Source organism: Trichechus manatus, unplaced genomic scaffold (assembly GCF_000243295.1).
Source record: "Trichechus manatus latirostris isolate Lorelei unplaced genomic scaffold, TriManLat1.0 scaffold00176, whole genome shotgun sequence".
Lineage (NCBI taxonomy): Eukaryota > Metazoa > Chordata > Mammalia > Sirenia > Trichechidae > Trichechus > Trichechus manatus.
In genome coordinates, this window is record NW_004444112.1 from 3,310,720 (window position 1) to 3,337,146 (window position 26,427).

General features: G+C 43.2%; 1 protein-coding gene across 1 annotated transcript; it reads left to right on the forward strand.

The window, feature by feature from the left end:
• Positions 1-1,119: 1,119 nt before the first annotated feature.
• LOC101344423 (zinc finger protein 134) lies at positions 1,120-12,484 on the forward strand. Its single transcript, XM_023741257.1, is given in 5 exon segments — positions 1,120-1,391; positions 7,595-8,006; positions 8,008-8,276; positions 8,279-8,840; positions 8,842-12,484. Coding segments are annotated over 5 exon segments (1,467 nt in total). The 5' UTR covers positions 1,120-1,204; the 3' UTR covers positions 8,879-12,484.
• Positions 12,485-26,427: the final 13,943 nt, after the last annotated feature.

Consider the following 26,427-nt stretch of genomic DNA (forward strand, 5'->3'; position numbering starts at 1 on the left):
CTTAAGATGGATTAACACAGTGGCTGTAACGGTGTGCTTAAGCATAACAACGATCGTAAGGATGGAGCTGGACCTGCCAGTGTTTCGTTGTGTTGTACACAGGATCCCTATGAGTCAGAACTGACTCGACAGTGCCTGACGAAGACAAAATGTGAAATCATACGTTCATTTATTGGACATTAGAAAATGTTTTTCCTGGAAACTATCCCATACGTTCTTCACTTCCTAAAACACTTTTGTTCGTACCTGATCACTGCAGCTCAGCTTTAGAGGAAAAGTGATTTTCTAATTAATTTAGAGCTTTTCTTAGCCTAACACCAGCAGTATATTTTTCCTTAAGTGGACTTAAAAAAGAAGAATTTACCTATTTTTTGTTTTGAATAGATTTACACTTTGACTTTTGACGGCAATCAACTCCACCTTTGATTAGATGACATGAGGGATACAGATAACTGGGAATGAAGAAATGGTCCTTTTAGACTCTAATCTGAAAATATGTAACTTTGAGCCTTGGTGGCGTAGCGGTTAAGAGTTTGGCTGCTAACCAAAATTTTGGTCGGCAGTTCGAATCCACCAGCCCCTCCTTGGAAACCCTATGGGACAGTTTTACTCTGTCCTATAGAGTCGCTATGGTCGGAAAGGACTCGAAGGCAATGAATGGGTTTGGTTTTTCCATCTGGGATCTTAGAAAATAGTATTCCTACAACACCCTCAAAAGCCTCCACACTTTCTGCAAGGATCTTTTCTGCAAAGACTTCTTTTTGCCTAAGTCACCGCAATTCACCTGGAAACAATTTCACAGTATTTTGTCCACCATCAAGGTCTCCTTCCAGGAAATCGGCGAACGATTCCTTTAAGTAGGGGCGAAGCCGTCCTTTGCAGTGGAGGCCCAGGAAACCGTTCACAGAGAACTTGGCGGTGCCCTTAGGCCTCTGTCCCTGCAGGTGGGACTACAGGGTCCAAGTCCTTCGTCCCGTTCTGTAGAGATCTGCGAACTACAATAACCACAAGGCTTTGCGCAGAGCCGTGGCGCAGTTGAGTCTCTGAAGGCCCGGAAGATGGGCATTTCCGTTCGCACCCTGTACGTCAGGGCGGAACTTCCGGCGTTTCCCTCATGGCGGCCATTTTGGTTTCATTATGGTGTGCTCACCACGTTGGAGACTACGGAACGTCCGGTGTTCACCAAGGTGACGGGACCAGGGAGATGGTAGAGGAGGCGTTGTCGCCAGTGCATAGACCAGTTTCAGAGACGCAGCGCCGCCCTAGTTGGCCCGCGCGACACCGCTCTGGAGACAGCAGAAACGAGCTCCAGCCCCATTTGCCCCTAGCTCCTGGCCGGGCCCAGCCCACAGCCTCCGATGGCGGCGACCGAGCTGAAGGAGCTGCCTCAGGTAAATGCTGTGTCCTTCCTAGCATGATTCGGGGATACTTCTGTCAGTGGGGACAACCAGAGGTCTTGGGTAGTGTCTTAGTCATTTAGCGCTGCTCTAACAGAAATACCACAAGTGGATGGTTTTAACAAAGAGAAATTTATTCTCTCACAGTCCAGTAGGCTACAAGTCCAAATTCAGGGCATCAGCTCCAGGAGAAGGCTTTCTCTCTCTGTTGGCTCTGAAGGAAGGTCCTTGTGATGCATCAGTCTTCCCTTGGTCTGGGAGCATCTCAGCGCAGGAACCTCAGGTCCAAAGGACGTGCTCTGCTCATGGCACTGCTTTCTTGGTTGTAGGAGGTTACCATGTGTCTCTGCTCACTTCTCTCTTTTATGTTTCAAAAGAGATTGGCTTAAGACACTATCCAATCTTGTAGACCTCATCAGTATAACTGCTGCTAATCCATCTTATTACATTATAGTGATAAGAATTTACAACACATAAGGAAATCACATCAGATTACAAAATGGTACACACTCGTACAATACTGGGAATCATGGCCCAGCCAAGTTCACAGATATTTTGGGGGGACACAATTCAGTCCATGACAGGTAGTACTGGATCATGTTTGTATTTGCCACTCTGTATGCCAAGTGCTTGGTACCATGTGGAGAGGCCAGGGAGTTGCTATAGTGTGGGGCAGGGAGGGAGATGAGGCTGTGGGAGTGCTGCTGTTGGAGAGAGTGTAGGACAAAGAGTGGTGTGCAACTGGAGACGAGTGTTAAAACCAAGGCCCTGGTATTGGGGACCTACGGGTAAAGGCAAGCCCCTATTTGGTTGTGTCAGGGAGATACATTCATGAGAACCTCAGGAGAATTGCTTGACAAGAGGGGGTGCAGCCCTGTATGCCAGGCCCAGAACTTAGTGTCTGTGTGCCCACCTTTGTTTCTATGGGTTGACACAGTGATCAGTGGGACCGTGAGGGAAGAGTGGGCATTGATTACACCAAGGCCTGGCATCTCCTCTAAGGTGGGGAGCTTAGGAAGACTATGCAGAAGATGGCAGTGTGAAGGGAAGAACTAGGGGTCCTGAGAAGAGAAGTTAATCATGGAGTGAACTGTTGCCCCATCATAGAGAGTGGTCTGACCTTTGAGGACGTGACTGTGTACTTGTTATGGTACTAAGTTCAGGCCAGGGGTTATGTGATATTGTTGCAATCAATAGGAGAATATGGGGAAAGTTGTCCTAGGTTTAGGTAACTGCATATGCAAGTGATTAGGGGTATTTTAACTTGACCCAAACGGGATCTGTGGATGCTGTAGATGGTCTGTCAGGTGCTGCATGAGAAAGCGAGACTAACATAGGAAGGCCAGTAAAAAACAAACAAAATCTCCTTGCTGTCAAGTCGATTCCAACTCATAGCGACCCATTGGACAGAGTAGAACTGCCCCATAGGGTTTCCAAGGAATGACTGGTGGATTTGAACTGCTGGCCTTTTGGTTAGCAGCCATAGCTCTTAACCACTGTGCCACCAGATCCTCAGGAAGGCTGGTAAACAAGTAGACTTTAGTACTCACAGGTCCCACAGAACAAACTACAGAACACTTCTATGCAGGTCCACACAGGGTGTTACACCCAGGGGCCAGGTAACAACAAGCTAGAACTGCAGGAAGGGGCAAGCAAAGTTTCTAGTGCATTAGCATGGGAATATGGAGAAATTTGTATCGATGGGAGTCATATGGGACATAGCCAGGAGGAGGAAGGAGTAACTACAGTAGGTAGTTGAGAGACTGGGTTACAGGATATCAACAAGGTCTCTATCATGGGAAACTGTGATGCATAGCTAGGCGGGTGTCTTAGTCACCTAGTGCTGCTCCAACAGAAATACCACAAATGGATGGCTTTAACAAAGAGAAATTTATTCTCTCACAGTCCAGGCTACAAGTCCAAATTCAGGGTATCAGGTCCAGGGGAAGGCTTTCTCTCTCTGTCAGCTCTGGAGAAAGGTCCTTGTGATGCATCAGTCTTTCCTTGGTCTGGGAACTTCTCTGCGCAGGAACCTCAGGTCCAAAGGATGCTCTCTGCTCCCAGCACTGCTTTCTTGGTGGTATGAGGTTCCCATGTGTCTCTGCTTGCTTCTCTTTTTTATATCTCAAAAGAGATTGCATTAAGACACTATCTAATCTTGTCAACCTCATCAGTATAACCTCATCACGGTGATAGAATTTACAACACATAAGGAGATCACATATAATCTCATCATAGTGATAGGATTTATAACACATAAAGAAATCACGTCAGATTACACAATCATACAATACTGGGAATCATGACCTAGCCGAGTTGCTACACACATTTTTTGGGGGACACAATTCAGTCCATGACAGAGGACAAGAAAGATTCTGTAACTATTGAGATACTATGTGACAAGATTGGAAAGTGAGTGAAAGAGCACTTTAGGAGAAATTAAGGGATGCCAAGGCAAAAAATTATGTAGGCCACACGTTGGCCCCCTGACAGAAGGTGAAGTTGAGCTGCAGTCTTCAGGAAACTGAATGTCTTCTTTTCTCATGGAAAGAGGCAGCAGGGGGCAGGAATCAGGCTTGGAATCGCTTCCTGAGAAGTTGAGCATCTATTGAGATGATTGGGAGCAGTGGGAGTTTTGGAGCAGAGGAGGGAGATGATCTGAACCAGGTGTCATCAACTCCCTGTGGGTGCGCATGAAGACCAAACTGTGAGTATGAGGGGCGGTAGGGAATCCAGGGAGGAAGCTACTGCAGTACTCCAGGTGCGTGTTGATAGTGACTGGACCAATGTGGTGGCCATGAATGTAGGAAGAATAGTTGGATTCCAGGTTTGATTTTTAAGTAGGGCTGCTTGGATTTTTTGATTTTAGAGAGAGAGTAAGGTAGGAGTCAGGGATGACTTCATGCTTTTTGGTTTTCGCAGCTGGAAGACTGGAAACCCCATCAATGGATAGGGGAGTCAGTAGTAGGAGTAACTACTAAAAAAGAAACTACTTAAAAAAAAAAAAAAAACGATTTGTTTTTGGCCATGTTAAGAGTATGAAGTGCATCAGAGAATAATGAGTTGAGGTATTAAGCGGGCAGCTGGACAACATATCTGGAACTTTGGAGAGAGTTTCAAGATGGAGACATCTCCAAAGTAGTGGCCAATGTGTGGACCAGGATAGAGCTGTAGGTCCTGCTTAGTAGGGGAAATCTGGTCATTATGGTAATGCTGATAGCATGCCAGGAAGGGGAGGGTGGAGGCTGAGGACCCAGCTGCTTGGATCTGTCTTTATGGTTGAGGTGTGTCACAGATACAGGTGAGGGAGAGAAGTGGCCATGGGAAGGGTGTAGGAGAGGATGATCTGGAAGGGGGCTAAGGCTTCCAAGGGTGAATGGACATGAGCTGGACGTGGGAGGCACAGGAGTGATAGAGACAAGATGACAGGCCAAGATTAGTCCTTATTTACCATGCTGTAAACACACCAGAATTTTGTTGTGACCCTTGGTGTGGTCTGAGGTGTTTAATTCGGGATGTGGATTAGCTCTGGGCCACAAGTGGTCATTTGTGAGTCACTGGGCCACTGAGCACTGACTTTGAATGATGGTTAGGTGAAGAGAAGAAGGCTGTAATTGGTGTGGGTTCACTATGTGCGGCATAAGTTGAAGAGGGCCAAGGGTATCTGAGATCCACATGTGTTTCTGGGTGGCTGAGGTTAAAACAAGAAACCGAGTCAGGCAGGGAGGACGTTATAGCTGATTTGGGGCTGCTTCTGTTAGTGGGGACCATCAGAGATCTGGGGCAGAACTGAATCCTGTTTGAATTTGCCGAGCAATCTCTGGTGCCATGTACTGAGTACTATCTGGGAAGGCTGGGGGTGCCTATGGAGTAGGACAGGGAAGGGGAGGAGGCTGTGGAAGTGCAGCTGTGGGAGAGAGCGTGGGACAAAGAGTGGTGTACACCATCAGTGTGAATTGATGGTTCCAGGGCCCTGGTATTGGGGACTTAAGGCTAAAGTTAGGCCCATATTTGGTTGTGTCAGAGAGAGATATGTTCTTGGGAACCCAGGAGAATTGCCTGACAAGAGGGGGTACAGCCCTGCATGCCCAACCCAGAGCTGAGATGGTGTCTATCTGCCAACATGCCTGTTCGTGTTGATGGCTGACACAGCCATTAGTGAGACCAAGGGGAGAGAGGATGTCAGTGGCACTAGGGCCTGATATCTCCTCTGAGCCGGGAAGGGTGGTGAGCAGAAGATGAATATGAGGATGGATGAAGTTGAGGCCCCAAGAAGAGAAGCTAATCATGGAATGAACTGTTGTCCCCATCATGGCAGGGCAGTGTGACCTTTGAGGAGGTGGCCATTGACTTCTCCCAGGAGGAGTGGGGGCTCCTTGATGAGGTGCAGAGACTGCTGTTCTGCGATGTGATGTTGGAGAACTTCGCAGTCATAGCCTCCGTGTGTAAGACCCTCACACCCACACAAATGTCCCAGTCTAGTCTCTGCCTTTTGTCTTTTCCCCACAGACAGCTCTGTGCTTACATAGGCAGACCACGGCACTGCTACCTTCCCTGCATTCCTGGCATGTGTGCTGTGGGGGTCAGTGCTGGGCTGTATGCACTGCTCTGAGCAATGTACTCCTCGAGCAGACCCACCACCTGCTGCCCAAACCCTGCAGGAAAGGGTCTGGGAGTGAGAGTCTTACAGTCAGCCTAATGGAGCTCACCCTTCTTGCCTTCTTGGAAGCATGACTGTGTCTGGGTTCATGGCACCTCTGTGCCCAGATTTTACTCCCTTCCTTTAGCTGACATTTCCTTATATTTGCCTGGAATTATAGGCATTGTCATAGTCACTACTTATGTGGACCATGGGCTGCAATAATCTCCTTCAAAGTTTTTTGTCTTTGTAATGCTAATTTTCTCTCCCGTGGTCTGTTGTCTGCTGAGTTATTTGTGGACCAGTGCTGGCCACTCACCTGTCCCATGTGTCCCTTGGGACTTGGCTCATGCAAGTCCCATATTGTTTCACAACTGGGACTAGGGGTGTACCCTGGTTGCTTTTGAGGGTACACATAAGAAGATGGTCTCAGAGGTGGCCTGGCCCTGCTGAATGGCAGTTGGGAAGGGTGTTTTAAGTATATTGCCTTAGATGAGGCATGGTAAGGTCAGGTGTAGATCAGGAGACAGAGACCATGGAGGTGTTAAAGGTTTTGTTATAGTCATGGTTCCCTGGAGAGAATGCCACATGCCATGCCAGGCAGCTCAGAACGTTGCCACTGAGGACAGGATAACAACAAGCAGGAATTGTTGGAGACGCTGCATATGTCAAGCAGAGCAAGGTTTCGTGGGTTTTCCGGGAATTGGGCATTTTGAATAATTCCACAGGCTCTGGGGCATGAGGACTGTCCCTACTTCTTTGAGACCTGGCCCATGGTGATTATGGTGGGTGCATAATGACCCAAGAGTGAGAGAACCTGATAAGGGGAGTGGTTGGAGAACATTTAACCTGCTGCTCAAGAAGGGGAACCGAACAGCCTCTGACAAGGGCCTCAAAACTGGGTCTAGAGAGCATTCGTGAGATACCGTATTACAGAGGACATGATATCAGAGCTGTGTTCAAATCATACCAGAAACCTGCTGTGTCTACTAGTGTTTTGGTGCAAATGCCAATGGCCACACCTCATTTCTACCTTCTCTTCCCCATTCTTGACAGTTTGCTGACTTGCTATTTCAACCGTGCATGTAGCTCCTGTTCACCTCTCTGGCCTCCACCTATCACCCATTCCTCTCCACTGCTGCTTCTGCAGTGTGCTCCAACATTTGCCAACATGTAAGGTGTTGTGAGGTATGTACATATCCTTAAACAGTCCTTAAACACCAGCTTCCCAGTTCCAATTGGATATTCCTGGGCCTGAGCACAACTTCTACACAGAAGGCACGTGTTACCAGTCGTAAGGTCCTCCTAAAGGTTGTTGGCAGAGGAGTGAGTTGGAGACCCTGCTTCTTATTCCTGTGTTACAGCCCATCTTAGTGTCCTTGTAATCTCAGAGTCCCAGTACTGCAAAGCAGCCCATTATTCAAGCTTCCTCCAGCTCCCTTGTTCTCAGAACAATTTCATGAACTCACTTCTTGTTGATTTTGATGCATATTTTTGATGGGGCATCTGCCTCCTAGCAAAGTCAACATGCATTTCATCAGCATTTCTGTGCTTTTAGGTTTTTGGCATGGAACAGAGGATGAGGAGGCGTCTTCTAAGCAGAGTGTTTCTGTAGAAGGATTATTACAGATCAGGACTTTCAAGGCAGGTTTATCCACCCAGAACACTTACCTCTAGGAGATGGGTGTCCCAGTCTTGAAAGCCATTCTGCACCTTACTGAGCAAGCAACACACCTTGGGCAGAATCCATGCTTGGGTGGGGCATGTATGAGATGCTTCTGGATGAGAGCAAACCTTCACCAGCAACTGAAGCTTCCCACTGGAGAGAAACCCTTCAAAAAAGACATGGACGGGGCCTCATTTATGAAGAGCTGCAGATTTCATGTGTCCAGGAAACCCTTCACCTGTGGAGAGGTTGGGAAAGTCTTCCCAGCAACCTGAAGCCTTCTCCATCACCATGCCACTCCTGAGTTTAAGGCCACCCAGTGGCCTCGAGTGTGGGGAGACCTTTCACAGTGGAAAAAGACTTTGCAAGTGGGGTAAATGCGGGAATTCTTTTAGTAACAAACATACACTTATTCACTACAAGAGTGTCTGCACTGTAGAGGGCCTTTATGAGGGTAGCAAATGTGGGAAAGACTTCAGCTGCAAGTACAGACTTGTTCAGCGCCAGGGAATTCACACTGGAGAAAGGCCATATAATTGTGGTGAATGTGGGAAATCCTTCAGATTCAAATGTTTACTCACCATCAGGGAGTTCACACTGGAGAAAGGTCTTATGAGTGTAGTGAATGTGGGAAATGCTTTACCCATAGATCTGAACTTAAGAGACACAAGAGAAGTCACACTGGAGAAAGGCCTTATGAGTGCAGTGAATGTGGGAAATTCTTTGACCGTAGTGCCTACCTTCATAATCATAAGAGAATTCACACTATAGCTACACCATATGAGTGCAATAGATGTGGAAAATTCTTTAACTATTGTTCCTACCTGAATAAACAGAAGAAGGTTTATGCAGGAACAGAATTATATGAGTGTTGTGAGTGTTCAAAATTCTATAGCCAAGGGTTCAGCCTCATTCTATATCAGAGAATTCACATATTTGCATATGAGTGTGGTGAATGTGGAAAATCTTTTAACTGCAAATCTTTACTCATTTTCCACCAGAGAGTTCACACCGGAGAAAGGCCTTGGTGCATGGCATGTGAGAAATCATTTCACCATCAGTCAGCCTTCATTCAACATTGGATAATTCACACTGGTGAAAGGCCTTATGAGTGCATTCAGTGTGAAAAATTTTTTAGCTGTAGCTCTTAATAAACACAAGAAAATTCATACTTGAGAAAGGCCTTATGCAGGTAGCAATTGGAGGAAATCCTTTTTCTACAAGCATGGCCTCATTCGACACCAGAGTTCACATAGGAACAAAGTCGTATGAGTGGACAATGAGAAATCTGCTAGGTAAAGTACGACCTCATTCAACACCAGAGAATTCACACAGGAGCCAGGCTGATGAGTGTGACAAATGTGAAAAATCCTATAGCTGTAAATCTGAGTTCATTTACCACTGGAGAGTTCACACTGAGAAAGTTCTTAGATGTGCAAGGAATGTACGGTTTCTTTGTTCAGTATATCAACACTTGATGGAGAGTCTTTGTGAGGGACTTATCTACCTGAATTGACTCTCCTACATTCAAATGTACAGAAAAGGGAGATTCTCCATTGGTTGTAAGTATGAGGGAAGCCTTCAGAAGTTGCATTGCACTTTCTAACCTGCCAAGGTGTCCAGAGATAGACTTCTGTGTCTTCATATTCATTGGAGGAAATTATGAGTATTGGAGGAAAAGGGGACCATCATTCCCCTCTCTCTGACTATTGAGGGCCTGGATCTGACCCAGTTTTGACCTAGAAGACCCAATCTGAGTTGTGCTAGTGTTTTTTCAAGGGCGATTGCATTTTTCAGGTGTATTTTTGATCTCCCATGATGCTTGAATATGTCCAGCTTCCAAGTCACTGGCCTGGAAACCATCTGCCGCACACTGCTCTGGTGTGTGCAGTCATAAATGTCTTTTCATTTAAGCACCTTAAATCTTGGGGGCTCCACTCACGATGCTGGGTGATTTAAGAGCAGTATTAGGATCTGCCTACATAAAAGGATGTGGTGACATGAATTGCTTGATGTTGCCTTTTGCCTTGGTTCTTTGGAAAAACAGCATGGGGTATTTTTCCCTTTAAGCCCTGAAGAATTTTACCTTTGCCCTAGAACTTTGGAAAAATTACTTGGGCCTCCCAGGTTGCTTTCTACCCTAGAGAGAGATTTTTGCCGAGGGAGGATGTAGTTCTCTACCACTGGAAACTTAAGTTTTGTACAAGACTTGATTGACACCTTATGGGCTTCTGACTCCACCAAAATGATTGGTCCACGATCTTGCAAGGAATTGGTCGATTTATATTCAAATAATGGCTTGAAAATCTACCCAGTAGGATTGAGTGACTTGCAGTCCATCGAGAAGATTGGTCAGTTTGTGTTAGGAGTGTCGAGCCTTGAAATTGACAAGAAGTTTACTTATATAAACAGCCACCTCCACAGAGATTTTTAGAGGAAATAAGGGAACCTGAAGACCAATAAGAGCATGGAGCAGGACAATATGGACCTGGGGTTGCCGTGAGGGGAACCTTCTAAGAAAAGCAGTAATAGGGGTTCAGGGCTGTAACACTGAATATGGCGAGGAGCCTGGAGAGGGGCCCATGGGCAGAATCTGCAGTGACGAGAAAGCTGCTGCTAGGAAAGCAGTTAAAGAGCTGAGCAGTCTGCCACACTGGCTCTGAGCTGGGCCAGTTACAAATGGCAGAAAGGTCTGAAGGCAGAGAGGCCTGAAGCTAGACAAGGGGCATGCATGGTCAAGAGGATCCTGCTTGCACAGCTGAGGGGTCTTCTAGCATGACAGAGAGCAGCTGAGAGAGCTGTCCTGGTGGTTGGAAGCTATCCTGCACTGAAGTAGGGAGGGATGTGCTCTCCATTTTGAAGGAGTCTTCCAAATCTCGTCTGTGTGCTTCCTGATCCTTATCCCAAGTTGTTCCTGTTACTTTCAAGTTGATTCTGATCCTTAGTTGTAGCCTGTTATGAGCCTAATAAACCACACGACTGTAAGTGTGGTCTTTGAGCTCTGTGTAGCCGTTGCAACGAATTACCGAACTCAGCAGAGAAGTAGAGAGTGCCGTGGTGGGAGGCAGGGGTGGCTGTTGTCAGAAATGGTGAAGAAATTGGAGAGAGGAAGTATGTCTGCTCTCTACCTCATGGGAACCAGCTTTGTTCTGGTCCTGATTCTTAACCCTCAGGAATTTAGACAATTCCTTATGTGGCAAAACAAGGGGTGAACAACTCTTATGGGACCCTGAACTTTGTGTGCCTCAGAGGGGACAATGTTATGGCAGAAAACAGCTCTCTCTTCAGTTGGGGCCTAAATTGCATTGCTGCCAAGGATTCCTGGGGAAGAATGTAGGCTTTTTGGTCCTAAATTGTAACTAGATGAAAGTTTTGTGTGTGTGTGCACGTGTGTGTACATTTGCTCAAAGGTCACCCTAAAGAGGGCAAGGTTGTGAGTCTCCAGGGCTTTTGAGAATAACACGAAGTTTTCCCATTGTCCACCAGGGAGATTACATATTGTCCAGCACTGTGGAGGGCTCAGGGAGACCCATAATAAGTATAGAAACACTGGATTAAAAAGGAGTGGAGGAGACTGCAGCAAATTAGAATGCATGTGCCTCTTTTAAAAGTGCTTCCACACACATTCCTGTTGCTATCAGTGTATTGGATTCAGCATGCAGAGAAACTCAGGACCTCTAGACCTGGGTCCCTGCTGAGATGAAGAATTAACTTTACCCAAAGAATTTTACTTATTTTCCCTGGGTCCTGGGGGGTAACCTCTGAATCCTTGGTATCTCCTGAGTGATTGGCGTGTCTTTGTTATTTATAAGGGTCACTGGACCACATTTGTAGTTTATGCTAAGGAGGTGAGTCATATTGGGGCTGGCCACGCCAGGAAGCCCACCACCTAATATCAGCCCAGCTGCCAGCGCAGGTAGGGGAGCTGGAGGTTGAGTCCAGTCACATGGCCAGTTATTCAACCAATCATGCCTACAAATTGAAACTCCAAAAAAACTCTATAGACACTGAGCTTCCCTGACTGACAGTACATTGGTGTGCCAAAAGGGTGACCTGTCCTGACTCACAGGGAGAGGTTACGGAAGCTCATGTTTGGATTTTCCCAGACCTTTGCTCTACGTACTTTTTTTGTATACTTTATTGATGTAATAAAACTGTAACCATTAAGTATAGCGTTTTTCTGATTTCTGTGAGTCATTTGCAGATTATCAAACCTGAGGGTAGCGGGAACCCCTGTATTTGTAGCCAGTTGTTAAGAAGTGCAGGTGGTCTAGAACCCTCAAATTTGTAGCTAGTGTCTGAAATAAGGGCATTTTTATGCAAGACTGTGTAATCCGTGAAATCTGACCCATCTCCTTGTACTTAGTGTCAGAAGAATTGCATGTGTGCAGCTGTGGTCAGAGCAAATAGTTTTTGTGGATTCCTGTAGCCTATGACTGTTTACCTCAAGGCCATTGATGAACAGGCAGGAAAGCAAGGATGAAGCTAAAGGAAATCCCAGAGTCCAGGGGTGTGGCTTTTATGATCCAACCAGCATTCCTCTTGACTCAGGTGGCAGTGGCCTTCATTGCTCGCCAATATTTGTTGCCTCTCCAGGCCATGAGGAGAGTGATGGAGGTGGTAGTGTTGCCCAACCTGATTTTCCAAAAAGAATGGAAGGTCTGGAATTTTATTTTGAATCATTTTTTTAAAGCTTTACTGAGGTATAATTGACATGAAGTTGTTAGGTGCTGTCATGTCAGTTCTAACTCATAGCGACCCTATGTACAACAGAACGAAACAACTGCCTGGTCCCGCACCATCCTCACAGTGGTTGCTATGTTTGAGCCCATTGTTGCAGCCGCTGTGTCACTCCATTTCATATCAAGCATCATGTCCTTATGTCCAAAGTAAGTGAGATGAAGTCTTGCCATCCTCGCTTCTAAGTAGCATTCTGGCTGTACTTCCAAGACAGATTTGTTTGTTCTTCTGATAGTCCATGGTATATTCAATATTCTTCACCAACATCATAATTCAAAGGCGTCAATTCTTTTTTGGTCTTCCTTATTCATTGTCCAACTTTTGCACGCATATGAGGTGATTGAAAATAGTATGGCTTGGGTCAGGTGCACCTTAGACCTCAAAGTGATATCTTCACTTTTTAACACCTTAAAGAGGTCTTTTGCAGTAGATTTGCCCATGCTGTACATCATTTGATTTCTTGACTGCTGCTTCCATGGGCATTGATTGTATATCCAAGTAAAATGAAATCCTTGACAACTTCAATCTTTTCTCTGTTTATCATGATGTTGCTTATTGGTCCAGTTGTAAGGATTTTTGTTTTCTTTATGTTGAGGTGTAATCTATTCTGAAGACTGTAGTCTTTGATCTTCATAAATATGTGCTTCAAGTCCTCTTCACTTTCAGCAGGCAAAATTGTGTCATCTGCATATCACAAGTTGTCAGTGAGTCTTATGATCCTGATGCTGCCTTTTTCAGATAGTCCAGTTTCTCAGAATATTTGCTCAGCATACAGATTGAATAAGTGTGGTGAAAGGGCACACCCTTCCTGATTTTAAACCACACAGTATCCCCTTGTTCTGCCTCTTCGTCTATGTACAGGTTCCACATGAGCACAATTAAGTGTTCTGGAATTCCCATCTTCGCAATGTTACCCATAATTGGTTAGGATCTGTACAGTTGAATGGTTTTGTACAGTCCATAAAACACAGGGAAACATCTTTCTGGTATACTCTGCTTTCAGCTGCATATTTTAACTGTACAATTTGAAGAGTTTAACACATGTATAAATCCATGTGCCTATCATCATGATCATGAACCTATCTATACCCACATATTTACCTCCTTCCATTTTAAAATCTCATCCTGCCCTCCCCAGCCCTCTAGGCAAGCATTGATTTACTTTCTTTACAATAGATTAGTTAGCATTTTCTACAATTTTATGTTATTGAAATCAAAGTGTTTCTTTTTTTCTGCCAGTTTCCATTATACATGTTATTTTGAGATTTACCAATGATGCTTAAACGAGTAATTCATTCTTTTTATTGCTGAATATTATTCTCTGTGGATATTTCACTATTTGTTTGTCTGTTCATCTGTAGACAGATTATTTCCCTTTTTTGGATTTTGTGAATAAAGCTACTACGAATATGTGGATACAATTCTTAATATAAATATGTTTCATTTCTCTTGTGTTGATAACTGATTGCAAGCCTTGAGTCACAGGGTAAGGGGGTGTTTATCTTTCTAAGAAACAGCAAGTGATTTTACTTATACTTCCAGACATCTTGTTATTTAATGTAATACCTCTTCAGAATTCGTTTAAAAAATGTAAGGGCTCTATCATAACCCCAATAACTATCATGCAAAATTAAATTATTTTCAAATATGATCATTATGTTATCAGTGCTGAATGTTGTCTCAAAAAACATTTTTGTTCTTTAAGGCAGATTGTTTGCAGTCAGGATCCAAAATATATGCTTATGGCTTTTTGTAGATGTGTCCTGTAAGTCTGTTGTCCTACAGGTACCATATACCTCTTTTTGAATTCTTATTTACTTGTTGAAGTTGCTAAACCTTTTGTCAGTTAGAATTTGCCATATCCTAGATTAGGCTTATTGAATCTCTCTGATTTTTTTTTTTAACATGCTAGTCCTCCTGTACACTTTATATTCGTGAGATGGGTGGTTGAGGTCCTAGTGGACAGGTTTATGATGGTGACACATCTGGAACCACATGCTGTATGACTTGCCAGTACTCCATGGCACAGCCAGGAAACAAACATAAGTACTGTGACAGGTGTGTGGTGGTGACACTGTAGCACAGTCTTGCGTTGTGCATGCACATGCATGGGGGACCCTGTGTAACAGGTGACACAAACAGCATATGCAAACATACCAGAAACCTGTGTACCAACACACCACAGTAAATGTGGAGACACAAATGTGAATACTTCCTCGAGACTTGTGAGGCAGGCATGCAATAGGGATGCTCCATGGCCTGGTGTGTAGGCCACACACACAATGACACAGTTCCTGTAGATCAAGTGTAATGAAGCAGACAGCTTGGCTTTCAAAGAACAACCCTATCCCCCATCCTGTCAGGATTAATAGTCTGTCAGTCATTGGTTTGCATGTTACCTAGAGGGATGGGGAGGAGAAGTCAGGCTAAAGTCACCTGCTAGAGACATGGGGTGGAAAAGTCATGGGAACACGGACATGCCAGAGTCCAAGTGGAGAATCTCAGTGCTTCAGCATCTTTCCCAGTGTTCACAATAGTGATTGGAATAACTGGAAAGCCTTGGGGACTGGGACATGCCAGAGTCCCTCAGCATCTTTCTCAGTGTCTACACTAGTGACAGTGATAACTGGCTGACAGTTGAGGATGAGGGTATGGAATGAAGGGGGCACCCTGAGGGTATTTAGGAGGAAGACCCATAGGACATTCAGGCTGAATTCCTGCATGTGGTGGTGAGGGCCAGTGATGGGTTTGGGGTGACTCCGATGACCGTCAGGGTGCCTGGTGGTGGTAACGTCCATGCTAAGAGCGTTCATGTCGATGGGAAGCGAGTTTGTGGGGAGTGGTGTGTGGGGAGGGGCTTGATATGGTGGGTACTGGTTAGCAGATGGTCCAGGGCTCAGCCTTCAGACAAGAAAGGAGTTTAGGAGTCTAGACCTGAGTCCCCAACAATTCCCTGTTGGGATGGCTGGAAGGGAACAACATGAGCTGACCCAGAGCAGAGTAAAACGTTCCCAGATCAACTGCTTGGGGGCTGTGCACCTTTGTGGAAGTCACTCAGCCACTCTGAGCCACAGATCCCTTAAGAAATAACCCAAAAAACCAAACCCGTTGCTGTCGAGTCGATTCTGACTCATAGTGACCCTATAGGACAGAGTAGAACTGCCCCGTAGGGTTTCCAAGGAGTGGCTGGTAGATTTGAACTGCTGACCCTTTTTAATTAGCAGCCAAGCTCTTAACCGCTGTGCCTCTGCCCTAGTTGTTTTGGGAATATTACATGAGGCAACCCTTGGGAGAGTCTGCCAATATTGGCTCCATATAGAAAGATGAGTCGGGGCCCTCAGCATTCAGGAGGTCTGCACAGCACCCTAGAGGGCCTGAGAAGGACCCTCAGGGCAGTCAGAGGAAAACAAAAGAGAGGGCACCCTGTGGGCCAGGAGACTGCAGGGAGGGAAAGGAGGCATTGGCCCTGTGACCTGAGACTGAATGCTGGACCCCATCCCACCCCTTGATGGGGGCTCACAGACCATCCATGCCACTTCCCTGGACCTATCTCTGGGTGTAAAATTGCGCTGCTGCCTAAGCTGAGCTCCCGGGGTGCTAAGAATGTAACATTCCTGCATGGTGCTATTTTGGGTGGAGGTGTTGGGAGGGTCTCACTCATGCTCCATGGCAAACGTGGGGCTGGCACATCCCAGGCAGAGGTAGTGGGATCGCGGGGAATGGGATGTCCATAGTGTGGTCCTTGGGGTGCAGGCCTCCTGCCTCAATCCCCAGGCTGCCCAGCATGGGGGTGCAGGGTAACAGGCCTGAGGACACAGTGCTGCTGCAGGGCCCAGGTGAGCACAGGCCCCAGTCCTGATACTGACCCAGCACCTACACCAGAGCCTTCCCTGGGTCTGTGGGGGCTACAGCCATGGCCCATGAGTGATCCCGCTGGCTCAGAAGCCATCATCCCCATGCCTTTCCTGGCATCGCCAAACCTGGGCTTCTGCCCCCTTAGACTCCTGACCTACCATAAAAACCAAACTATTGTCATCGAGTTGATTCTGACTCATAGCGATCCTATAGGACAAGGTAGAACTTCCACCATAGGGTTTCCAAGGTGGTAAATCTTTACGGAAGCAGAATGCCACATCTTTCTCCCACAGAGCAGCTGGTGGGTTAGCACCACTGACCTTTCGGTTAGCTTCTGAGAGCTTAACCACTACACCACCAGGGCTATTCTCAGACTCCTGACAATCCCCTTGATTTAACCAGTGTTTGTGTACTCTGGGCCTCATGGAGTCCGTTGGTGGCTAAAACAGTTAAATGCTTGGCTGCTAACCTAAAGGTCAGTGGCTAGAATCTACCCAAAGTTGTCTCAAACGAATGCCCTGGCGATCTAAATAATCAGCTATTGAAAACACTATGGGGCACAGCTGTACTCTGTGATATGTAAGTGGATGCCGTGAGTTGGAGTTGAATCCAGTTATCTGGTTCCGGACCTCATAATCAGTTGGGAAGGTTTAAAAACCACCAATGCCCACATTTCACCGCAGAGATTTTGTTTCATTTGACTTGGTTTCTGGAGCAGGCAACACCAGGTGGTTCTGAACCACAGGGTGGTTGAGACCTACTGACTTAATTAAAAACACTGCATGGAAGGATAGGTGTCACCTTCCTAGGGTCCCATCAGTACTCCCTTCAGCAGCTTTTGTTGAACAAGATAAATATGGATGTAACCTACTTGACGAACCTAGGCAACATATTGTTAAACATGTATTTTGAACCTAACAGACGTATAAAATTCAAGCATAGAATATATATGTAAAGAATGTATTTTGTAGCAGTAATTTCTGAGTGGGAAAGACTGGTTAGTGGAAAATAATGGACTTCAATGGCCTTGATAAAATACACTACTTATGTTTCTTTCCAGGATTTACTAGCTCTGAATGAACTTATTGTCCTCATGATCAAATGCCATCCAGGGCCTTGGCAATGGGAATCATCTTTGTCTCTCAGTCTGGAGCTGGAATCCTGGGGAACACCTTCCTCTTTTGTTATTGTGTCTTCATTTACTGTTCTGGACAAAGGTTAAGGAAAACAGATTGGATTCTTATGAACCTGATATTTGCCAACTGTTTTGATTCTTCTCTCTAGAGGAATTCCTCATGCAATACAAGCTTTTGGGATGAAATATTTTCTAGAAGATTTTGAGTGCAAACTAGTTTTCTATCTTCACAGAGTGTCTAGAGGAGTGTCTCTTGGCACCACCTCTTTCTCGACTGGTTTCCAAGCATCACAGTCAGCCCCAGCAGTCCCTAGTGGATGAAGCTCAAGGTCAAAGCCCCCAAGTACATTGGATTTCCTATTGTCCTCTGCTGGATCCTTCATATACTGGTAAATATTAGTGTTCCTATGTATATTACAGGCAAAGCCTGGAATCAGGAAAGCAAAAACCTCACAGAGAAGAAGGATTTGGGATACTGTTCTGGCATAAATATTGACAGCAATATAACCTTATTATATTTGGTGATATTTTCTTCCATTGATGTGTTATATTTGGGGTTCACTGTTTGGGTCAGTGGCTCCATGGTGTTAACCTTATACAGACATAAGCAAAATTCACAGCAAAAATCTCTCCTCCAAATGCTCCATGGAGACCGAAGCCACCCACAACACCCTCATCCTTGTGAGCACATTTTTCTCCTCTTACTCACTGTCTTCATTCTTTACTTTTTATTTGTCTCGCTTTGATAAACCCAGTTGGATGCTGGTGAACACCACTGCACTGATAGCTGTGTGCTTTCCTGCTTTCTGCCCCTTTGTGCTCATCAGCGGTGACCCCTGTGTCTCTGTTTTTGTAGTAGTATATAGCTCTGCTTTGCTTGCTGCGCAAGGATAAAATGTTCCCTAAAGTGGTCAGAAAACTAAAAGGGTATATGCCTCTGAATATTATTTTTTTTTATTTTGTTAAAACGTATGTATAACACAACATTTGCCATTTCAACGTTGTTTACACGTATCTTTCAGTGACACTGATATATTAATCATGTTTTACAAACATCACCAGTATCCACTGCCAAATTTTCCATCACCATAAACAGATACTTAGTGCTTCCTAAACAATGACACCCTCTTCTCCTGCCTTCTTGTCCCTGGTAACCACTAGTAAACTTTGGTCTCTGTGCATTTGCTTATTCTAGCTATCTCATTTAAGTGGGAACATACAATATTTGTACTTTTGTGATTGACTTGCTTGACTCAGAATAATGATTTCAGTGTTCATCAATGTTCTAGCATGTATCAGGGCTTCATTTCTCTTTATGGCTGAATAATACTTTTTTTTTTTTTATTTCATTCTTTTGTCCCATATATGAGCGTAAGTCAAAAAGTGTTCCTACTAGGCTTCCAGTCCATACATGCACGGGTTTATTCTAAACAGAACATGTTTAAATATGTCTCTGTGATCAGTGGATATCTGAAGACAAGTACTCTCAGTAATTCAATTGTCTTAGTCTCCTTTGGGTGCCTTCAAAAAAAGAGGATACTTTTTTTGCCGTGGAAAAAAAATTTTTGAGGTTAGGGCTCATATAAAATTTTTAATAAAACTTAAGTGGAAATCTTCCCAAAACACTGAAGCTTTGCAACAAGTTTATAGGAATGCTGCCCCACATAAAACAACAGTTTTTAGATGGATAAAGCATTTTAACGAAGATCAGGAAGACCTCAAAGATGAGCCAAGAGAAGGAAGACCACTCAGAAGGTTATGGCAACTGTTTTTTTTTATTCCAAAGGGGTAATCTTGATAGATTTTCTCAAAGGACACAAGATGATCACGGGGGCTTATTATGAAGAAGTTCTAAGAAAATTGACTACTACATTGGTGAGAAAAAGGCCAGGAAATTTGCACTGAGGAATTTTTTCCATCATGACGATGCACCTGCTCATTCTTGGAGGGTAGCTAGGGCTGTCCTACCAGAATTTCACTGGAAACCTTACCTCATCCACCATACAGCCCTGATATTTCCCCTTCAGACCTTTTTGTTCTCCAAACTCAAAGAACTTTTAAAAGGAACACAATTTGAGTCCTTCAAGGATGCCCAAACTTCTGTTTTGATGTGGCTTAAATTGAAGAATGCAGACTACTTCAGGGAAGGGTTAGAGAGATGGAAATACCTCCTTCAGAAGTGTATAGACCTAGATGGAGGATATGTCAAGAAACAAAGTTTTCTATGATTTTGTAGCAATACTTTTTGACTTACCCTCGTAGTTAAGCACTGACTCTGACCAAATCAGATTGTGTGCAGAATCCAGAACAATATAGAATGAGCCCAATCCCCAAATACTTTGCAATTAGCAAAAAGCCAGGTACAAAATAAGGTAGGTGTTTCATTTCTATTTTTCAGATTAGGAATCAAATTCAGAAATGTCAATGCTCCCATCTAACAAGGGGCAGAGCAGAACCAGTGTTTTTCTCTTATTCTTTGGCTTCTTTTCCTTATGAGCCCTGCTATATCTCCTCTTTCTCCTACACTCTACCCTTTCCTTCTCAGAGATCACTGAAAAAAAAAAAAAGCTTTCTGTCATCCAGGGAAATTTAGTTCTCTTCAAACTTGCTTAGTCCAACTTTTACATTTAGACATGCGGTTCTAAATCAGCACACTATTATTAAAACTGATCAGTGCATAGGTAGAGTAACGTGACTATGTGTGTCATAATCAGGTGTTTATACAATATACTTAGCACAATTAGGTCCTATCTTACTGGTATGCTTATTTAGAAACAGACTCCTGTTTCTCAGAATAACAGTTTTAAAACCTTTAGTACACAAGTTGGGAAATTAGAACTTCAGACTCCCGGAAAGGTGGAGTATGTAAAGATATTACTTACGTGCACACAATGTTACCTTGCAGCAACGTGGAAAAAAGCCCTGGTGATCTTTTGTAAAGATTATAGCAAGAAAACTCCATGAGTCTGAGCATGGCCACAGCCTCTTTTGTAGGTTACATGACTGTTGCTGTCTCCACTTCAGGTTGAGAGTCTGAGGAGCAAAGCTGTGAAAAGTTCAGTCTTTTTCATGAATGGTGCTCTTCAACTGCCCATTACAAGTTTCTCCACTCAACCAGTGAGAGGCACTGTGCTCAGCATCAGACCAATGTAATCCTTTTCCATCAGCCCATCTTTTAATAAAAACATGGACCCTTCTCACCTGCTAATCCAGTGTCTCTGCCTCTCCGGAGTCCAATGGCGACTCGAGTCATAAGACTTCTGGGGCATGTGGGTGACTCAGTTGTCCTGAGGCCTCAGTTCTCTGTAATTCCTGTGGAGAGAACTGATATGGGGCTAGCTCCCCTATGGGATGACTGAGCATCTGGCAACCAGCATAATAAATATTAGAGCAAGGATCAAAATATTTATAATGTAAAATGACCCAAGGACAGCTACTGCAGGAACTCACATTGCTGGTGAAGGTGAGAATCCAGGTAGATGTTTTGAATAGTAACTTGGCAACCAACATATTTTAAAGTTTAGTGTGTATATATCCTTGGTCCCGGAAATACATTACTGTGAACCTATTAATAGGAATAAAGGCTCCATTATGTATGATCTTATGTATAAACATGCTGAAGGACACATGTTCCTTAGTGGAAAAATTATAAATTTTTTAATACCCAATAATAAAATTTAATAATAGTAAGCAAATAGTTGATTAAATTATGAATTGTCATCGACATTAGGAAAAGAGAGAAAAATGAGTTTATCAAGTATAAATAATCTACCTGGTATCATCACATCTATTTATTTATGCAAGATAATACATGTATTTTATCTGTATGTGCAAAAATATCTCTTCAAAAGAAAAATATATGAACAAATATTAGCTCTGATTCTCACTGGGATACTGAAATATAAGAGATTTTTTTTCCTTCATGCTTTTCTTCTTCCAAAATGTGTTTAGTGAGAAAGAATGATTCTTACTTACAAGTAAAAAAAAAAAAAAAAAAAAGAAATGCTATTAAACATTTAAAAAATAGGCCTCTGGTGCAATAAATTACATTTATTGATAATTAAATAATTGTATTAAAAGTTTATGTTTAGCCCAGCTAGCATTACTGAACATTTTGATCAAAGATTTTATAGAAGCATCCTGATCAAAAGGGGGAAAACACAGAATGGAGTTTAAAATTCTCATGGAATCCATACTATCTGGAGCTGTGGAGACTGGATGAACTCCTGAAACTATTGCCCTGAGATAGTCGTTAAACCTTAAACCAAAAATATCCCCTTAAATCTTCTTAAAACCAAAAAATGTTGTTGTTGTGTGCTGTCAAGCTGAGTCTGACTCAACTTGAGTAGAACTGCCCCATAGGGTTTCTAAGGCTGTAATCTTTATAGAAGCAGACTGCCACATCCTTCTCCTGTGAAGTGGCTAGTAGATTTGAACCACCTACCTTTTGGTTAGCAGCCGAGTGCTTAACCATTGCACCACCAAGGTTCCTTAAACCAAACAACAGTTTAGCTTAACTAGTAACTAATGTCTGCCTTGAGCATTATGCTCTTTTAAGATCTGTCTATATGGGATCAAAATAATGACAACAACTGCAAAGATTAGATAGGAAGCTTAGCGGGCATGAGTTTATGTTAATGGGGGAGGAACAACTCAGAAAAGAAGGGTGAGAATGTTAGCAGAACTCGAAGAATGTGTAATCCATGTCACTGAATTGTACATGTAGAAACTGTTGAATTGGTGTATGTTTTGCTGTGTACATTCTCAACAACAAAATATAAATTATAAAAAAGTTCATGTTTAAGTACAAAGCCATTATTTTATTTAGAATACCCCACACCACATATAATAAAAGAATACTGTATTGATTTTTAAAAACAGTTTTGACCTTCAACTGTTATTTATTGATTCTTCCAACCAGTCACCACATTTTCCTTTGAGACCCATTATCTGTCAGGAAATGTGCTGGACACTAGGGTTACCAAAGGCAAGTCTTAGGTAGATGTTCTGCCACACAGGAGTGGACAGTTTTTAATGTGGGACTTTTAAAGAAACAAAACCATGCACTGCAGTGTGCTGAGGAGTCTAGACAAAGAGAGCCTAGGGAGCCTATGGCACTTGGGGGTGAATTCTGCAATGTAGGGTAAGTGAAGCTTGGGAAAGAAGGATGTAAAGAAGATGTGTATGGTGGTAAAAGACTTAAATGGACACATTAATACATAAAAAAAATAAAAACCCAGTGACCTTTGAGTAGATTCTGACTCGAGGTGACCCCATGTGAGTCAGAATATAACTATGCTCCATAGGGTTTTCAAGGCTGTGACCATTCAAAAGCAGATCACCAGGCCTAATATGGGCACCTCTGAATGGGTTTGAACTGCCAACATTTTGGTTAGTAGCTGAGTGCTTAACTGGTTACACCACCCAGGGACTCCAAATGGATACACGAAAAGGGGGAACTAAGGCTTTAGGGAGAGTGACATCATGTGCAAATCCAGAAAGGCTACACCCTAGACTTCATTGTCAGTCCTAAATGCTCTGCCAATTACAGGATATACTCAGTGGCTCCATGCCTGGATCTCAAACACTGACTTTGTATGCTTTAACTACACCTCAGACAGGACTTCTTAAACACTATTTCTCAAATTCATAGCCCCTCCCCGAATTTCTTCATCTTAATGGGGTCCTTCCAATCTTCAATGGAGTCTCTGGGTGGTAAAAATGATTAAGTGCTCTACTGCTAGTTGAAAGGTTGATGCTTCTAACCTACCAGCCTAGGAAGAATAGCCTGATTATCTTCTAAAAGGTCACAGCCTTGAAAACCCTATGAAGCAGTTCTATTCTGCACACACTGGGTTGCCATGAATCAGCATCAATTCCATGTCAGCTAACAACAATAATCCTCAGTGTTGTCCTTTCTGCTTATTAAAACCAAAACGAAACTCATAGCTGTGGTGTTGATTCTGATTCATAGAGAACCCATGTGTTATAGTAGAACTGCTTCATTGGGTTTCCTTGTCTGTAATCCTTATGGAAGCAGGTCACCAGGCCTTTCTTCTGAGGCACCATTGGGTGGTTCCCAAATGCCAAATTTTCCGTTAGTGGTTCTGCATAGTTGTTAGGTGCTGTCAAATTGGTTCCAACTCAATAGCACCCCTGTGTACAACAGAATGCAACACTGCCTGGTTCTGTGCCATCCTCACAATTATTGCTGTGTTTGAGCCCATTGTTGTAGCCACTGTGTCAATCCATCTCATTGAGGGTCTTCCTCTTTTTCACTCAACCTCTACTAAACATCTTGTTCTTCTCCAGGGACTGGTCCCTCCTGATAACATGTTCAAAGTATGTGAGATGAAGTCTCGCCATCCTCACTTCTAAGGAGCCCTCTGGCTGTACTTCTTCCACGACAGATTTGTTCATTCTTCTGGCAGCCCATGATATATTCAGTATTCTTCGCCAACACTATAATTCAAATGCATTAATTCTTCAGTCTTTCTTATTCATTCTTCAGCTTTTGCATGCATATGAGGCGACTGGAAATACCATGGCTTGGGTCAGGTACACCTTAGTCCTCAAGTGGACATCTTTGCTTTTTAACACTTTAAAGAGGTCTTTTGCAGCAGATTTGCCCAATGCAATATATCATTTGATTTCTTGACTGCTGCTTCAATGGGCGTTGATTGTAGATCCAAATAAAATGAAATCCTTGACAACTTCAGTCCTTTCTCTATCATGATGTTGCTTATTGGTTCAGTTGTGAGGATTTTTGCTTTTCTTATGCTGAGATGTAATCCATACTGAAGGCTATAGTTTCTGATCTTCATCAGTAAGTGCTTCAAGTCCTCTTCATTTTCATCAAGCTTCGTTGTGCCATCTGCATAATAGGTTGTAATGAGTCTTCCCCCAATCCTGATACAATGTTCTTCTTCATATAGTCCAGCTTCTCAGAATATTTGCTCAGCATACAGATACAATAAGTATGGTGAAAGGATACAATCCTGATACACACCCTTCCTGATTTTAAGCCACTCATTATCCCTTTGTTCTGTTCAAATGACTGCCTCTTGGTCTATATACAGGTTCCTCATGAGCACAATTAAGTGTTCTGGAATTCCCATTCTTTGCAATGTTATTCATAATTTGTTAGGATCCACATAGTCGAATGCTTTTGCATAGTCAATAAAACACAGGTAAACATCTTTCTGGTATTCTCTGCTTTCAGCCAAGATCCATCTGTCATCAGCAATGATATCCCTCAATCCACATCCTCTTCTGAATCAGCTTGAATTTCTGTTGATGTACTGCTGCAACCATTTTTGAATTATCTTCAACAAAATTTTACATGTGTATGATATTAGTGATATCGTTTGATAATTTCTGCTTCCTGTTGGATCACCTTTCTTTGGAATGGGCACAAATATGGATCACTTCCTGTTGGTTGGCCAGGAATCTGTCTTCCAAATTTCTTGGCATAGACAAGTTGGCGCTTCCAGCATTGCCTCCATTTGTTGAGACATCTCAGTTGGTATTCCATCAATTCCTGGAGCCTTGTTTTTATCTTATGTCTTCAGTGCAGCTTGGACCTCTTCCTTCGGTACCATCAGTTCTTGATCATATGCTACCTCTTGAAATGGTTGAATGTCGACCAATTATTTTTGGTACATTGACTCTATATATTCTTTCTATCTGCTTTTGATGCTTCCTGTATTGTTCAATATTTTGCCCAGAGAATCCTTCAGTATTGCAACTCGAGGCTTGAAATTTTTCTTCAGTTATTTCAGCTTGAGAAATGCCAAGCCTGTTCTTCCCTTTTGGTTTTTTAACTCTAGGTCTTTGCACATTTCATTATAATACTTTACTTTGTCTTCTCGAGCTGCCCTTTGAAATTTTCAGTTCTTTTACTTCATTTCTTCCTTTTACTTTAGGTACTCTACATTCAAGAGCAAGTTTCAGAGTCTCTTCTGACATCCACTTTGGTCTTTTCTTTCTCCTGTCTTTTTAATGACCTTTTGCTTTCTTCATGTATGATGTTCTTGATATCATCCCACAACTCATTCGGTCTTTGGTCATTAAATTCAATGCGTCAAACCTACTCTTGAGATGGTCTCTAAATTCAGGTGTGGTATATTCAAGATTGTATTTTTGGCTCCTGTGGACTTGTTTTGATTTTCTTCAGCTTCAGCTTAAACTTGCATATTAGCAATTGATAGCCTTGTTCTGACTGATGATATTTTCTCCATTGTTTCTTTCCACGGAAGTAGTCGGTTTGATTTGTATGTATTCCATCCAGCGAGGTCCACGTGTATAGTTGCCATTTATGTTGTTGGAAAAAAAGAAAGTATTTTCAATGAAGAAGTCCTTGGTCTTGCAAAATTCTATCATGTGATCTGTGGTATTGTTTCTATCACCAAAGCCATATTTTGCAACTACTGATCCTTCTTCTTTGTTTCCAACTTTCACATTCCAACTACCAGTAATTATCAATGCATCTTGATTGCATTTTTGATCAATTTCAGACTGCAGAAGTTGGTAAAAATCTTCAATATTTTCCTCTTTGGCCTTAGTAGTTGCATAAATTTGAATAATAGTTATATTAACTGGTCTTCCTTGTAGGTGTGTGGATATTACCCTATCACTGACAGCGTTCTACTTCAGGATAGATCTTGAAATGTTCTTTTTGACAATGAATGCGACACTGTTCCTCTTCAACTTGTCATTCCTGGCATAGTAGACCATACGATTTTCTAAGTCAAAATGGCCAGTACCATTCCATTTCAGCTCACTAGTTCCTAGAGTATCAATCTTCAAGAATTCCCTTTCAAAAGAGAGTTCCAGCAAAATGGCGCTCTAGGCAGAAGCACGCCGTCCCTCCACAGCAAAGATCCGAAAAACTAAGCCAAACAGAGAATCCAACAATCCTGAAACCCTAAAACATCAAATGAAGAGATAAAGAACTCAGCCAAGCACCAAATGGAGTGAGAAAACTGACAGAGAA